The sequence below is a fragment of the Aedes aegypti genome, unplaced genomic scaffold, assembly GCF_002204515.2.
Source record: "Aedes aegypti strain LVP_AGWG unplaced genomic scaffold, AaegL5.0 Primary Assembly AGWG_AaegL5_hic_scaff_1753_PBJ_arrow, whole genome shotgun sequence".
Lineage (NCBI taxonomy): Eukaryota > Metazoa > Arthropoda > Insecta > Diptera > Culicidae > Aedes > Aedes aegypti.
Window position 1 is genome coordinate 364 of NW_018735216.1, and position 15,319 is coordinate 15,682.

The 15,319-nt window shown below is 47.4% G+C and overlaps 4 protein-coding genes across 4 annotated transcripts; 3 read left to right on the forward strand and 1 right to left on the reverse strand.

The window, feature by feature from the left end:
- Positions 1 to 812: 812 nt before the first annotated feature.
- LOC110680720 (histone H2B-like) lies at positions 813 to 1,317 on the forward strand. Its single transcript, XM_021856510.1, is given in 2 exon segments — positions 813 to 1,007; positions 1,010 to 1,317. Coding segments are annotated over 2 exon segments (372 nt in total). The 5' UTR covers positions 813 to 932; the 3' UTR covers positions 1,307 to 1,317.
- A 1,554-nt stretch (positions 1,318 to 2,871) lies between these two features.
- LOC110680718 (histone H1-like) lies at positions 2,872 to 4,177 on the forward strand. The gene has a single exon (XM_021856507.1). It carries the CDS (start codon positions 3,436 to 3,438, stop codon positions 4,114 to 4,116), a length of 681 nt encoding a protein of 226 aa, XP_021712199.1. The 5' UTR covers positions 2,872 to 3,435; the 3' UTR covers positions 4,117 to 4,177.
- Positions 4,178 to 9,584: 5,407 nt separating this feature from the next.
- Positions 9,585 to 9,994, reverse strand: LOC110680717 (histone H4). The gene has a single exon (XM_021856506.1). The coding sequence runs from the start codon at positions 9,941 to 9,943 to the stop codon at positions 9,632 to 9,634; it is 312 nt and encodes a 103-aa protein (XP_021712198.1). The 5' UTR covers positions 9,944 to 9,994; the 3' UTR covers positions 9,585 to 9,631.
- A 4,411-nt stretch (positions 9,995 to 14,405) lies between these two features.
- Positions 14,406 to 15,066, forward strand: LOC110680712 (histone H3). The gene has a single exon (XM_021856500.1). It carries the CDS (start codon positions 14,601 to 14,603, stop codon positions 15,009 to 15,011), a length of 411 nt encoding a protein of 136 aa, XP_021712192.1. The 5' UTR covers positions 14,406 to 14,600; the 3' UTR covers positions 15,012 to 15,066.
- Positions 15,067 to 15,319: the final 253 nt, after the last annotated feature.

Sequence of the window (15,319 nt, forward strand, 5' to 3'; positions counted from 1 at the left end):
CCTGTCGTGACGCGCGATCTTGTCCACCTTTACCGGCTTCAGGTCGTGGAATTCCAGTTCCTCAACGAGTTCGTCCACCGCCATGTCGTCGAGTCCACGTAGCAGTACCTTCAAGGGCTTGGTACCAGGCATATCGTGGGTGAAGAACTCCCACTTCCGCTTGGTGAGGAAGTCCTTCGCGTTGTCGAAAGACTCCTTCGACTCGAGCATGAGCTTGACACCCTCACTGCACAGGCGAAACGAGCCACGAAAGTACCCGTTTCTGATGCAGTCGCGAATTGAGGCACGCAGGTTCGGTGGATCTCCCTTCACAAAAATTGGCGGACACTTGCACTTCCGCTCTGGTTCCGTTGCGACGCACTGTTGCTTCGGTTTCCTCTTCTTAACCGCCACCGGGAATTGCCGGCATCGCCGTCCGTCAACACCGAGTACATGTTGTTCGCGAACTTCTTCGGAGCCACTGTGTCGCTCGTGTTGCCACTCGCGGGACGCTTCTCACTTCCCTTACAACGCATTTCACTGCCACTCGCGGACCGACTCGAAATTACACTCGCGGCTACGCCAGCCGCTGTGTCACCCATCGCGGGACCAGGGGAAAATCTCTCCAACTCTTTTCACACTCTTTACTCGCTATCTCGCTTTTATAAGTATACGCACGTCCGTACTTGTCCGCTATCGGATACTGAATGTGTTCACGAAGCGTACGTAAGCGGTACTGATGGTGATTTCACCGGATGAGGGTATCTTTTATACATGCGTAGCCCTGCGCTGCACTCATACTAGGATGGTGCGAACGAAATGGATGAAGTAGCAAACGAAGCGAAGGGGCGGAACAGCGCTCACCATTCTACGGGTATAAAAGAGAACCGACTGGTTCGGTCGGGCATCAGTTTCAGTTTTCGTTTGGAATCTAAAACAACGTTAGCAGCACGATGGCACCGAAAACCAGCGGAAAGGCCGCGAAGAAATCCGGCAAGGCCCAGAAGAACATTGTCAAGGGCGATAAGAAGAGAAGAAGCAGCGCAGGAAGGAAAGCTACGCCATCTACATCTACAAGGTGTTGAAGCAAGTTCACCCCGACACTGGCGTTTCGTCGAAAGCCATGAGCATCATGAACAGCTTCGTCAACGACATCTTTGAGCGTATTGCCGCCGAAGCCTCCCGCCTGGCCCACTACAACAAGCGTTCGACGATCACATCCCGCGAAATCCAAACCGCCGTCCGGCTTCTGCTCCCGGGAGAGTTGGCCAAGCACGCCGTTTCGGAAGGCACCAAGGCCGTCACCAAGTACACCAGCTCCAAGTAAATGACGACCGACACTGGCGTTCAATCACACCAAACCAAAAGGCCCTTTTCAGGGCCACTATTTCAATCCCGAAAAAGAGTTGATTTTGAAAATCTGACACTAGACTGTTTTATCACACTATTGAACCGACTGAGGTAGTGTCACGGCGGTGACTTCATACGTGACAACACCCCCCTCTCTTATCAGTTTGAATTTATTCAATTCATTTATTTATTCGATGTTATCAGTTTCAGTATTGATTAATTATAACGATTACAGTTGCAGAGATTTGGATCCCCATTCAGCTGCGTAATAAATAATAGGAACTTAATTGTTAAGCAGTATAGGGAAAAATCTGTTCACAAAAAAACCCTAGATCTAAGTTTTTCCATCCGTTTGAATTTAAAACAAGAAGATCCACTTCGTACGTTCAACATTTCTGCTGATTGCAAAAAAATGTTGTACCTTAACCACACTTCATTCACTAGCAGAACGTTTAAAGTTCAATATTTATGCTGATTGCCATGTTGCACCTTAACAACTTCATTTTTGCTATCGGTTGTGCTGCATGTTAGTAGTTTAGACAATTTTGACATCATAGGACTAGCTAGCTAGGCAGGCATGATGACAAGTTTCGTGGTTCGTTCGTTCTTCTTCTCAACGTATTGGAAAGAAGCTCATTATGTTTTCTAGCGTCCCATTACAAACGATCTCGTAAGAGCATCCCAGCAGTTCAGGCTATCATAATAACGTTTATCGAACAACAGTTTGATGCAAATGGTATCGATCGGATAATCTCGATAATGCCATCAATCAGTTCCCATTGATGGGGCCCATTCACATAGTTCATGGGTGGGTGGTGTGTCTTCGAGATGTAACGGGTCAAACGAAATTGGGAAAACATTCTTATACACAATGGGTGGTGGGCGCGTTGCAAATGGTCATTGTTGGCGTTATGAAGTTTGCGAATGATGGTGACATGACACGTTGTGTGGTTGCCATTCGGCTTCCTGGCTCGGGGTGTTGCTCAGTACTAGCACGGACAGACACGTTGAACAGCCCCTGAGGGCACTGTACACAAAAATATATCTCGATCGGGGGGAGTGTAGGGTGCAGTTTCTACACCGGGAACACGTGCCGTGGGGCATGTTAGGGACTTCCGAGAACAATTTGTCGCGAATTCAGCGCGACATGTCCGGTACTACTGCCGCCAGAAGAGATTGTATGGAATGTTCATTCGATGCAACTGCAGCTAGCAAAACCGATGCCTATTCGGGCAGATTTCGCACTAGCTCATTTGCAGATTCCACCGCAGGGAGGGTGCTTGCTTTGCTTGCTTGCTTCTTGAAGTAAAACATTCTCAGATAAGCTAGATCCATAGTAGCACGTGCACTGTCCTTTTCCAATGCAGTTGCCGCCGATGGCTGAGGCAATGCCAGCAATTTGCACACATTCGACCAACCAACAGTGCACAGGTGGAAGGTGATTAGTGTTTGGTGACATTGTTTTCCGGACAAAATGGCACAAACTTGTGTGACTGACGTCATAGTCGAGCCCAAGTTTTCGGTATGTTTGATGAAAAAACATCAAATTAACATTGTTCAAAGTTTACTAAAACCAAACGCGTAACATCGCTCGTCGGCACTGGGAATGACTTTGTTTGAGGCTCATTAGGGGCCATTAGACACCGGCATACTGGCTATACCCGCATGTCACCGCAAAGAGCAACCATTCATGTTGCCAAATTCACCACCGCCGTGCAGGGTGGTATTGTTTCAATAGTTACTATTGATTGTTTTATCGAGCAAAGCCACACCATATGGCGCACGGGTGCTGTAAAGACATGTCTCAGCGGTGCTTCTCGCGAAACCGGCCCGATGTGGCGATGACGGGCTGCTAGCGAGACTCATGCACTCACCAAACGGACATACTAGACAGGCAAATACTTAGTGCGATTACCGGAAAAATGCGTTTTAAAAAGGTGTTACCAAAAATATGTACAATATTTCGCGAACAGTCATCCAGTGGACGACCATGTCTGCATCCCTAACACAGACGACGAAATCGAACACCGCACTGTTGCCAGAATTTCCGTCATTCATTCGTTTACTATCGCCATCGTGTGAGTGTTACTCTAGCTACCTATCGAGATGTCTGAAGTTGCCACTGAAGCCGCTGCCGCAGCCCCGGCTGCCTCGCCAGCCAAGACCAAGAAGCCAAGGGCCCCCAAGGGACAGGGCAAGCCGAAGAAGCCGTCGACCCACCCCCCAGTCAACGACATGGTTGTTGCTGCCATCAAAACCTTGAAGGAACGCAACGGATCGTCCCTGCAGGCCATCAAGAAGTACATCGCCGCCAACTACAAATGCGATGTCGCCAAGCTTGCCCCATTCCTCAAGAAGGCCTTGAAGAATGGCGTCGAGAAGGGCAAGTTCGTCCAAACCAAGGGCACCGGCGCTTCCGGTTCGTTCAAGCTGAAGGCTGAAGCTAAGAAGGCCGCCAGTGAGAAGAAACCGAAGAAGGCCGGCGAGAAGAAGGCCAAGAAGGCTACCGGAGAGAAGAAGAAGGCCACCAAGAAACCAGCTGGGGAGAAGAAGGCCAAGAAGCCAGCCGGCGAGAAGAAAGCCAAGAAGCCGGCTGCAGCCAAGAAAGCCAAAGCTGCTGGTGCCAAGGCTGCCAAAAAGGCCGGTGGTGTGAAGAAGGCTGCTGCTCCGAAGCAGAAGGCCACCAAACCTTCCAAGACCGCCGCCAAGAAGCCCAAGACCCCAAAACCGAAGAAGGCTGCCCCAGCCAAGAAAGCTGCCGCGAAGAAGACCGCTGCCAAGAAGTAAATTTGGGACAGCAACCGTACTGTTGTAAAACAGTATCTAACATCCAATCAGTCCTTTTCAGGACTACCATCCAAGTTTAGAACAAAGAGTTGCACAGTCAATGATATTCCATTTCCATTTATTTCCAGAGGGAAATAAATCCCCCCGAAAAGTTACGTGCACTTTGCCACTGAATGGCGAATTCTTCCCGAACCCTTTCGCAAATCAATAAAATTGGCCAATCATGCACCCCTTTCTCTGCCAGCAACTGTAAAGCCCGGACAGGTAGGCGAGCACTGGCTGGCACTCACTGTAGCGGTGCATCCGTACCCAAAGCAAACCTCCACTAGAGGAACAGCTTTTGATACACTCGAATGATTCAAGGATTTGAAGAAGTCTATCGACTTAAAGGCTCCCCCAGATCTAAGCGACTTTTTACGGCGACAGCGACAAAAAAACGTCGCGATTTCGCAGCGATTCGCGTCGTGTCAGTCAAGATGGTTCCATAGAAGAGTGCTTGCAGCGACACAACAACGAAATCGTGTCGCTGTCGCCGTAAAAAGTCGCGTAGTTTTGGGGGAGCCTTATTTAAATCGGGTTGAGATTCGTAGCGTTGCCTTGTGAAACCAAAACATGTTTTCGCGGCAACCTGGAATCGAACCAAGGACCTTGCGATCGATAGGCCCGTGCGTTTTTAATACACTCAGGCAAATGGACTATCGAAATACATTGGATGCACTTATGAAAATTCGCCACAATAAATCGGGTTGAAATTCATAGCTTTGCCTTATGAAACCAAACATTGGCAACAAAAAATGTTTCTCGCAGCAACCTGGAATCGAACCAAGGACCTTGCGATCGTTAGGTCTGTGCGTACACCACGCGCCTACCGACGCCTGGATGTGAGTTGATGCTAAAACGAAACATAAAGCGTTCGTATGTCAAAATGCAAAATGTATGCATTTCGATAGTCTAGTTCACAGGTCCGTACGTACCGGACCTACTGGGCAGGCTGAGTATCGACATCCCAAGTAGAGCGGTCAAGTACAGTTTGCTGCTAATAACCAAAGTAATCTTGACAGCTGATCCAGTATGAGCGAACTGCCACTATTTTCCTTGCGGAATAATCAAATTACTCTTGTGGATGTTGCAAATTAAGTTAATTGGCAGTAAAATACTAAGCCCAGGGATTGGCTTCTGAAAATCTCAATCTTTCGGGGCCAATGGGTCGACCTTGCTCAGTATGTTTGATTTTCGTAATCCAATGCTGTTCCACTATTCCAAAGATGAGAGCAAATCAATACAGTGTAACTGATTTTAAGCGTGATTGGCGAATCGAACGCCTCACATCCCCCATCGCAGTTTGGGTACGAGAGAAAGAGAGTGAGCACCGCCGCCATTTGCTTGCGTGCACCGAGAAAAATTTGCGGCTCGAAAATTTGGCCCTGAGCTCCTGACACTCAAATTGAAACCGGTAAATTACTTCCGCCGCTGTTACTACACGTGGAGCATTTCCGTTGGAGTGAACGCGTCTTCATTATCAAAATTTTTTGTGCTCATTCTTTTGATTTATTTCGCACATGGGATTTTGCGAATGCCTCTTCTTCTTCTCATTTTTCTTGGCCGGCTTCTCACTTTATTTTTTTATGTGACCATTTTGCTCACATGGCTTGTTGGGAAGTTGAACCCAGACACCTTCAGCATGGGTTTGCTTTGTAGCCACCGACTTTACCACTACACTAAGGAAGGCCTTGACTGCTATTTATCAACATTATGCTCTTCAAGTGCGTCTTACTGCCGAGTTTCAGATAATTTGGCCGATGCCAAACTCCAGATGCCAAAATAAATCAGTGTTTCATTAAATTGATGTTTCTCTAAAGTAATTAAATCTAGGGTGAATTAAAAAAATAAAACAAACCCACACATGTAGCAGCATCTACCTTACCTATTCAATTTGTAATCGATTAGTTAACTAATGAGAGATTAGAAACTCTTAAAATGCTGTTCCCAAGGAAATCTGGATTTATTGTGGTATGAATATTCAACAACTTAGGATTTTTTTTTGTATCCAATATGTTTGAGTGCAAAAACTTTCGGCAAGATTATTTTAGGCTAGTAAACTTTTCTTTCAAACTCTTGAGTCAAAAAGTTAGAGCCAAGCTCAAAAAATCAAACAAACATTGTTTGGTACTACATTGCTAATTATTGAGAAAAGTGAAACCTTTTTAAGAAGTTAGTACCGTAAAATGGGGTGTTAAGGACTCGTTGGGGTTTTAAGGGATTGAACTTCCTCCATCAAGTTTTGAAAAAGTCACAAAAACGTCGGAAGTCGATATTATCAGTCATCTGAAATGCTTGCTTTGTTCGGAGGATTGTGAGCTGCATTATGTGATCGGGGATATCTATTAATATTAGGTATTGTGGAGTCTAGATATTGAAAACGATTCAAACCATTTTTGAAAAGAATTTTATTGGCAAAAAAGATTTAACTACAAAACAATGAAACAATATTAACAAAACTATGTGAGTAACCCAGACATAAGTATATTTAATTGAGATCACAACGCAGACAAAAGCTTTTGAAAATGTTATCTAGATTTCGCCTTTTAATATTTCTTATGGAAAAAGTTTCTTTTTGAAAGTTAGCGGGGTGTTAGGGGATTATCTTTTCTACTACTTTTTCCAAGTTACAAAACTCGTTCGATTTATGCCGATATATGTTCCATTATACTTTAGGCTTGTTCCGTGAAGTAACACTGCATTGTAAAGGTTAGGGGACTATTTTGTTTGTTACTGAATATTACTAAAATGTCTAGCCCTGAAAATATGGGATTTTTTTTTTTTTTTTTTTTTTTTTCTCAGAGGCACCCGAGTTGCGCGAAGAGTGAAACCAAATCTACCTATCGAACTGTCAAACTGTCTACCTATCGAGCAGACCAGCAAAACAAATAGGGGCTATTTTCGAAGACGAAGGAGAACAATCATTCAAAGAAGCAAATGCAAATATATAGGTTATGATCCTGTTGCATTCAAGTATCAAAACCAATTCAAGACAATTTCAATATCGAGTTAGGGAGAGTTAACTGTACCGTCAAGCTACCATTCACCGTGCATTTAAGAAAAATTTGCACTTCAAAAAAATATAAAACTATTCCAAATAATTTGAAGCGTACTAGAATACCACTACGTAGCGGGCAATTATATAATAATTCAGGGAAAAATCTAAAACTAGTGATGCATAACAAAAAATTAGTCAAAAATTATGTTTGAAAATGTCATGTTAAGGTCGCCTCGTACCGTTCTATGTGTCACCATTTACCGTGCGTATAGTTTTCGTCATGATTTGATTTTGTATCTTGAAGAAACGTTGTTAATGGAGCAACTATGTTGCTAGTAGTGTGCGCATTCATTTTTAAGAGTATTCAAATCTTCATTTACAATAAAAACTATACAAAGTTTAAAAATTGGCTAAATTATTATTTTTTAATTAAAATCGTTATAGGAGGTTTGACTGTATTGTCCAAACCATTCCATATTCACTTAAATTCTAAATATGAAGTAGTTTAATGACGACATAACAATAAATCTAATATTATCGCATAATTTCATGCCTTTTACACTATACACGGTAATAGGATCCATATATATTGAAAAGGATCCATTCACCGTGCATTTGGGTTTCGACTGAAACACAATAAAAATTCTAATTTGCATTAAATCTCATTGCTCATACGATGAAATACATCTTACTAATAATATCCACCAGTGAAAACTTGTTGAAATTTGAAAAATTTCATACTCTATCGTTAAAATAAAAAATGTGATTTTTTGGCGTTTCTACTAAGATTGTTGCAATATCTCGTTATCAAACAGAATTCACATGATTTTGTCTACATAAACTAGGTTTTTCAAAATTATTTGTGGCAAAAACTAGTTCGTTTCATCAGTTTTATCTTATTTTGCTGACCAAAGAATGATTTTGTGAAAATTGTATGAATATTCTGTAGGAATTTGTATATGTGCACGGTGAATGGAGGCCGCACGGTGACTGGTGACTTAACGGTATATAGGTTATGATCCTGTTGCATTTAAGTCTCAAAAACAATTCAAGACAATTTTACGAAGTATTGACAGTTTCCAGATTAATAACTATGAAAGATTTAGCAGTTAAAAGAAAACGGTTTTGCGTTTGCAGGAGTTCCAAGTTCGATAATATTGATGTATTATCTGATTGAGGTTGAGCATAACTTATGAAAATGAATGAAAGCATCAAAAGTTATTGATCAAAAAGATTATGTTTTGTTGTTGGCAAAATATGGTTTCATTTGCGAAAGTCAAATTCCTTTACAACCCTGTTTTTGCAGTTACGTCAAAAATCACACATTTTCATGATTATCTCAGAAATCTGCCATAGGATCCTCATAATTGTGTTTGGCACGCGACGAGAGAATCCAGTACTGACCCGATTTTGTCAGCCAATTTCAGATTTGTCAAAAATTGGTATCGTCATGTTTTACCACGTACCCTCTTTAAAAGTCCATGTAACCATGTCGAAATTTGAAAACGGGAACAAAATAAAATGACCCGATTTGGTCAGCCTAAAATTCATCGAGGGGCTGACAAAATCGGGTCCTTACTGTAGTAGGGCTGTCCTTTGTTTAATTATTGACATACTAGAAGTTGCTTGAAAACACCCCATTTTACGGTAGACATTTCATCATCCACTTTCAATACATTTCAATGAAACTGATTTGTTCAAAGTCATAAATGCTTGTTGTGGTTTGTAGATTCGAAGCTTGGAAATGTTCGTTCAAAACGATTTTCCCGGTGACCTTCTCAAATTCCCGGTTTTTTCCCGTCGGTGGATTCAAATTCCCGTCTCTCACCCGGTTCGGTGATTCGTTTTCCCTTCGTTTCGTTTCGGGTGCGCGAACACAATTCCAGTGCTTGTAAATATTGATTGCAACCGCATCCATTTCTCATAAGGTACAGTGTGGAACATGATGAAATATTTGTTCGTCCATCGCATTGTGGAACCGAGCGAGGCAAACTAAGAAGTTCCTAACGCAATCCTAATGGAATTTGATGAGTGGTAATAGGTAATAGGGAGTGGTACGACGAGCGTTCCGTACCTGACACTGAAGTCCGGAGTTGAGATGCATGCACGTGAGATTGGTATGGAAAGATGCACGCACTGGATTTCACCGGCGTGGCATCATAGCGGTTGTTTGTTTTCGAACCGACCGAAGTACAACAAGTAAGTAACAACAGTAGTGCCACCCCGGGAAATGACAGTGCTGACTAGACTAGACTATGTATGTATATATATATATTGGCATTTTATGGTGTCTTCCAATCGGAGACGAGAATTTTCTCCCCAAGCCACGCCACCGCCGGACTGCAAAAGCGTGTAGTGCTTGTCCCATTAGATTACCCTTGCTTTTAGTGTGTGAACATTTGTCGTATCAACTCCTTGATGAGTGTGTTTGGTGGCCCTGAAAAGGGCCGTTTGAAGAGCGAAACTTTGGAATGCGATTTAACCTCCGAAACCGTACAGGGTGCGTCCCTGACGCTTCAGAGCGTAGACAACATCCATAGCGGTAACGGTTTTACGCTTGGCGTGTTCAGTGTAGGTAACGGCATCACGGATGACGTTTTCCAGGAACACCTTCAACACACCACGAGTTTCCTCGTAGATAAGTCCGGAGATACGCTTGACTCCTCCACGACGAGCCAGACGACGGATTGCGGGCTTGGTGATACCCTGGATGTTATCACGCAAAACCTTGCGATGACGCTTGGCGCCTCCTTTTCCGAGTCCTTTGCCTCCCTTGCCACGGCCGGTCATTTTGGATGAATTTGGTTCTGTGTTCGACGACGGTAGTACTGGAACTGATGGCTGCGCCAATTTTTTTCATTTCATTAAATTCATGTTTATTTGCAATTTTTGGTTTACAAGGTAATTGGTTTACATGTCAAGAGGTTGACCGATAGGTCCTTCAGCTTTGGTCTTAAAGTTGGATTTTGATAGATGTTTTTGTTATTTTTGCGGTTTTACCCTAGTTGTTATATTGGCCGTATGGGCTCTGGTGGTTTTTAAAAGAAATTTGTTATCCTAGCTACTATTTACAAGACTACAATAAAATAAAATTTGATAACCTAGGGGGGAACGAGGTCCCGGATGACCTGCTGGTCCGATTGGTGGCAACGAGCCCTAAATCTACCGATCGAGTCACCAAAGCGCTCCTCTAATGTTTTGATCTCGGCCAGACGGTGAACCTCGGTTGTCCTCGTTCTCGGAGGGCTGTTGAGGATCATCCGGAGGAACTTATTCTGGGTCCTCTGGAGCCTCAGATGGTGGGTTTTTGCGCAACTCTCCCAGATTGGAACGCCATATTCAATTACTGGAAGAATGACCTGTTTGTAAACAGCAAGCTTATTCTTCAGAGACAGAGTTGACTTCCGGTTGATCAGGGGGTACAATGCTTTGAGCAAGATGTTGCTTTTGGTGACCGTTTTGTCAACCTGCTGTCTGAAGAGAAGCTTGCTGTCTAACGTTAGCCCAAGGTAGTCGGCTGCATCAGACCATTCCACCGTTGATCCACCGAGGGTGATTTTACAATCCTCAGCCGGAACAAGTCTGGGGGATTTGGAATAGGGGAAGAGGATGACCTGGGTCTTCGCTGCGTTGATACAGATCTTCCAGCTGTTCAAATAATCTGACAAGACGTTCAGGCCTCTCTGGAGTCGAGATGTTAGTGCTCTCGTGAATCTGCCGCTGTAGACGACTGATGTGTCGTCAGCGAACAGTGACAGTGAGCCGCCTTCAGGGAGCTGAGGCATGTCCGAGGTGAACAGGTTGTATAGTAGGGGACCTAAAATACTGCCCTGTGGAACACCTGCGGGGATGTTGTGGGGGTCTGAGTTGACTCCATTGAGGGAAACCCTGAACGTCCTGTTAAACAGATAGTTTTTGATGATTTTCACCAAATAGGTGGGAAGATTGTATCGGTGCAGCTTGTACACCAGGCCGTCGTGCCAGACGTTGTCGAATGCTTTTTCAACATCGAGCAACGCCATGGCGGAGGATTTGGCAAGGGACTTGTTCCGCCTGAGGATGTTGGTTACTCGAGTCAGTTGGTGCACGGTTGAACGACCGCGTCGAAAGCCAAACTGTTCCTCGAGCAAGATGTTGTTTTGATCGGCTGCCGAAAGCAGCCGTCTGTTGATCGCTTTTTCAAAAAGCTTTGATAACCCTGAGAGAAGGCTGATGGGTCGATAGCTTTTGGGGGAGGAAGGATCCTTCCCAGGTTTCTTAATGGGGATGACTTTTGCTGACTTCCACGACGAGGGGAAGTAGCTAAGTCGGAGGCACTGATTGAAAATCAGTGCCAGATGTTGGTAGAACTGGAGACTCAATTGCTTGAGCTCCAAGTTCAGGATGTTGTCGAAACCTGGGGCCTTCATGTTTTTGGATGTTTTGAGATAGGCCAGCAACTCGTCGGCAGTGATCTCCAACTCCTCCGAGAAGTCGTTGGGAGATTGGTGTAGGTTAGCTGCGTGTTCGGAAACAGCAGCTTCGTGTGGGCTAGGAATGTCTAGCCCTAGATTGTGGGAGCTGACGAAATGCCGACCTATCTCAGCAGCCTTCTCCGCAGGGGTTATCAAGCGATCCTTAGAGTCGGTGTTGTCTAATGGGATCAACGGTGGAATAGGTCTGGGTTTGGATTTTAAAAGTTTGGTCATCTTCCAGAATGGCCTAGCACAATCTGGGAGAGAGCGGATCTTGTTGGAAAAATCATCGTTCCTGAGGTCCACCATTCTGGCCTTGATTATTTTGGATATGCGATTGACTTCGCTTTTCAACGCAGGCAGACCAGAGCGTTGGTACTGCCTGCGTTTGGTGTTCCTTAAACGAATGAGATCTTTGGTAACACGATCGATAAAAAGGGGGTTGCTCACCTGACCAGATGCTGGTACATGCTGTTCTCGGGCCACGGAGATGGCCTCTTCGACGCTCTGCAGGTGCCGGTCGATGTCTTCAGCGGACGCCAGGGGAGCCTCGTACTGGATGTTAGCGTCGACACACCGCTGGAATTGGCCCCAGTCGACACGATGGTAGTTGCGCCGGGTGACCCGATGCCGGTTGACCAGGGAACCAACTTCTGCCACCACCGGGTAGTGGTCCGAGCTCAGGTCCTGGTGAACGACCGGTTGGGAGATGTTGTCGGCCATGTTGGTCAGGAAGACATCAATGGTCGCATGGGCCCCGGACCGGCTCAGGCGGGTGGGTGAATCCGGGCTCAGGATGGTGTAGTGGCCTTCCTCCAGGTCCTGTTGTAGGATGAGGCCGTTCCTATTTCGCCGGGGGTTTCCCCAGGTCTCGTGCCTTGCGTTCAGATCGCCAGCCAGGATGAACTGCCCCTGCCGCCGTGTCAGTTTGACGAGGTCTTGCTTTAAGGCCGCCGATGTTCCGTCGTTGATGTTGGTTTGCTTCGGGCAGTACGCCGCGATGATCGTGATTGGGCCGATGGAGGTTTCCACCCGAACACCTACGGCCTCGATGATTTGGAGTTGAAAGCTCGGCAGCAGGGTGCAGTTGACGTTCCTCCGCAGAGCAACCGCAACGCCTCCACCTTCGGATCCGCACCGGTCAAGCCGCACGAGCCGGAAGTCGGGGATGAAGATGTTAACTTCCGGCTTGAGGTGCGTCTCCGTTATCACGGCTATGTCGATGCCTTCCTGGTCCAGGAAGGCGGACAACTCTCGATTTTTGCTCCGGAGGGAGCAAGCGTTCCAGTTGAGGATCTTGGTGGTGGCCTCACGGGCCATATTTGGATAAGAACGCAAATACCACCGAGTTGGCGGCGTCGATCTGTTCCGACTTGGAACGGCAGGCTCGTAGCCGTTGGAAAAGGTTCCTTGTGTATTCCAACATTTGCTCCGGCGTGTACAGGGAGCCGTCGTCGTCGGAGGGAGGAGGAGTGCCGGAAGCACTGGGTCCAGGATTCCCCCATCCAGGAGGGGGCGCATTCCGGACCGATGGAGCAGCGGCGGCGGCCGCGAGGCGTTGCTGAACGGAGGGGGCCGACTGGCGGGATGCCTGCCGGTGGGTTGGTTGAAGCGGTGGCAGATTGGGCACTTGGTAGCGGGGCGTCGGGAAGTGCTCCTCAGTCAGCGGTGGGGGTGGTTGGCGCTGGCGTTGCCGTCCCAGCTTCTTGGCGGACGCTTGCTGGCGGATTGCCAGAAACTCCGCACGTTTGGGGCAGTTGCGGCTGCTGCCCTCGTGGTTTGCACCGCAGTTGGCGCACTTCGATTCGGTGCCCTCCATCGGCTGGCAGGTCGAAGTGGCGTGCGCACCGGCACATTTGCCACAGCGGGGCTTCATATGGCAATTCCTGGTCCCGTGGCCGAACGCGAGGCAGTTGCCACACTGCGTCACGTCTCGTTTTTTCGGGCGGTAGCGCTCCCATTCCACCACGATGTGGAAGAGCGCTCTCACTCTTGTCAGGCCCGCCATGGTGGTAGACCCCTTCTCCAAATGGGCCAGGTAGAGCTGGTCCCGGTGTCGTCCTCCTTGTGCTCGCCGGATGGGGAACACACTCGTCGCCTTGAGTCCAGCCGCCTTCATTTCATCGATGATGGCCTCCGGGGTGAACTCCGGCAGCCCTCGGACGAGTACTTTGAACGGCTTGCTACCGGGGGCATCGTGGGTGTAGAATTCCACCCCTTTTGCCTTCAGCAGCTTGCCGGCCTTGTCGTAATCGGCGCCGGAGGCGCACATGATCTTAGTGCCGGTATGGCACAGCTTGAACAGTGGCCGGATGTTGTTGGCCGCTAGCTCGGATCGCAGCGCCGAGAGGTCCTTCGACGCCGTGAAGAGGGGGGAACCTTCGCGCCCGGGGGGGCTTGGTCCACAGGCAGGGAGGCAAACTTGTTATTTGCCAGCAACCTGCTGTATGCCGCCGGGTTGGCATCTTCATTCCTGGCTCGTTTTGGCGCGCTGGTCTGCCCGCTGTCGGCCAGCGGGGCGGGGGTCGAGGCGGAGTCCGCCTTTTGCTTCCGATTGCGACCCATCGCTATGGGCCGCGGTTGCTCTGCTTCGACTAGCAGAGATGCTTTCTGGCTAGCCACCCCTAGGAGGTAGGTTAGCGCCGGAGAGCAGTCGCGGGAGCGGGAAATCGCGAAAAAAGAGTGCACTTCGCACACGCACGGAAGAGAATTCGAACTTGTCTCGCAACTCAAAAAGACACGCAACCGTTCACAACGGCAGTTCGATTCGGAATGATGGCTGCGCCAAACACTAGCGGCCACTTTTATACCCACTCGAGGGTTGAGTTCTTCTTTCCTCTCTTGCTTTTTCTATTCTTCCGTGGCTTCCGATTGGTTGCCTGCATCGATATGAGCATATAAAAGAGGACTGCCTGGTTTTTTGACCCTCATTCTGTCGCTGCGTTTCAACTGATCCGTTTGGATTGAAAGCAAATTAATCATCATCTAACACAATGGCCCGTACCAAGCAGACTGCTCGTAAGTCTACTGGAGGAAAAGCTCCTCGCAAGCAGCTGGCTACCAAAGCCGCTCGCAAGAGCGCCCCAGCCACCGGAGGTGTCAAGAAGCCTCACCGTTATCGGCCAGGAACCGTTGCTCTGCGTGAAATCCGTCGCTACCAAAAGTCGACTGAGCTGCTGATCCGCAAGCTGCCATTCCAGCGTCTGGTTCGTGAGATCGCCCAGGACTTCAAGACCGATCTGCGCTTCCAGAGCTCGGCTGTCATGGCCCTGCAGGAAGCGAGCGAGGCCTATCTGGTCGGTCTTTTCGAAGATACCAACCTTTGCGCCATCCACGCCAAGCGTGTCACCATTATGCCCAAGGACATCCAGCTGGCTCGCCGTATCCGTGGAGAACGCGCTTAAATTCGGTCTGCATTATAGTTGCCATTCTCAACAAAACGGCCCTTTTCAGGGCCACTAGAGCATTCCCTAAAAGAGTTGTGTGAGCAATTTTCCCTTCAGTGTACCTAAAACTGTTTGTTCCCCTGGGGGAACGATTACTTCCTAAAGCCCCTTGACCTTCCTCCTACCACCGAACGATCATACTCTCAACACTGATGAGGGAGGTACGTCAACCAACCGACAACTCGAGTTGTCCCTTCATGCTTCGCTTTGCACACACTTTTGAATGTGCATCTCCAGCGCGGACTTCATTCTCTGGTACCGGCCGT

Bases quoted from the DNA above. Each gene is read 5' to 3' on its own strand.
- LOC110680718 (XM_021856507.1), top strand. From the start codon at position 3,436: ATGTCTGAAGTTGCCACTGAAGCCGCTGCCGCAGCCCCGGCTGCCTCG.
- LOC110680717 (XM_021856506.1), bottom strand. From the start codon at position 9,943: ATGACCGGCCGTGGCAAGGGAGGCAAAGGACTCGGAAAAGGAGGCGCC.
- LOC110680712 (XM_021856500.1), top strand. From the start codon at position 14,601: ATGGCCCGTACCAAGCAGACTGCTCGTAAGTCTACTGGAGGAAAAGCT.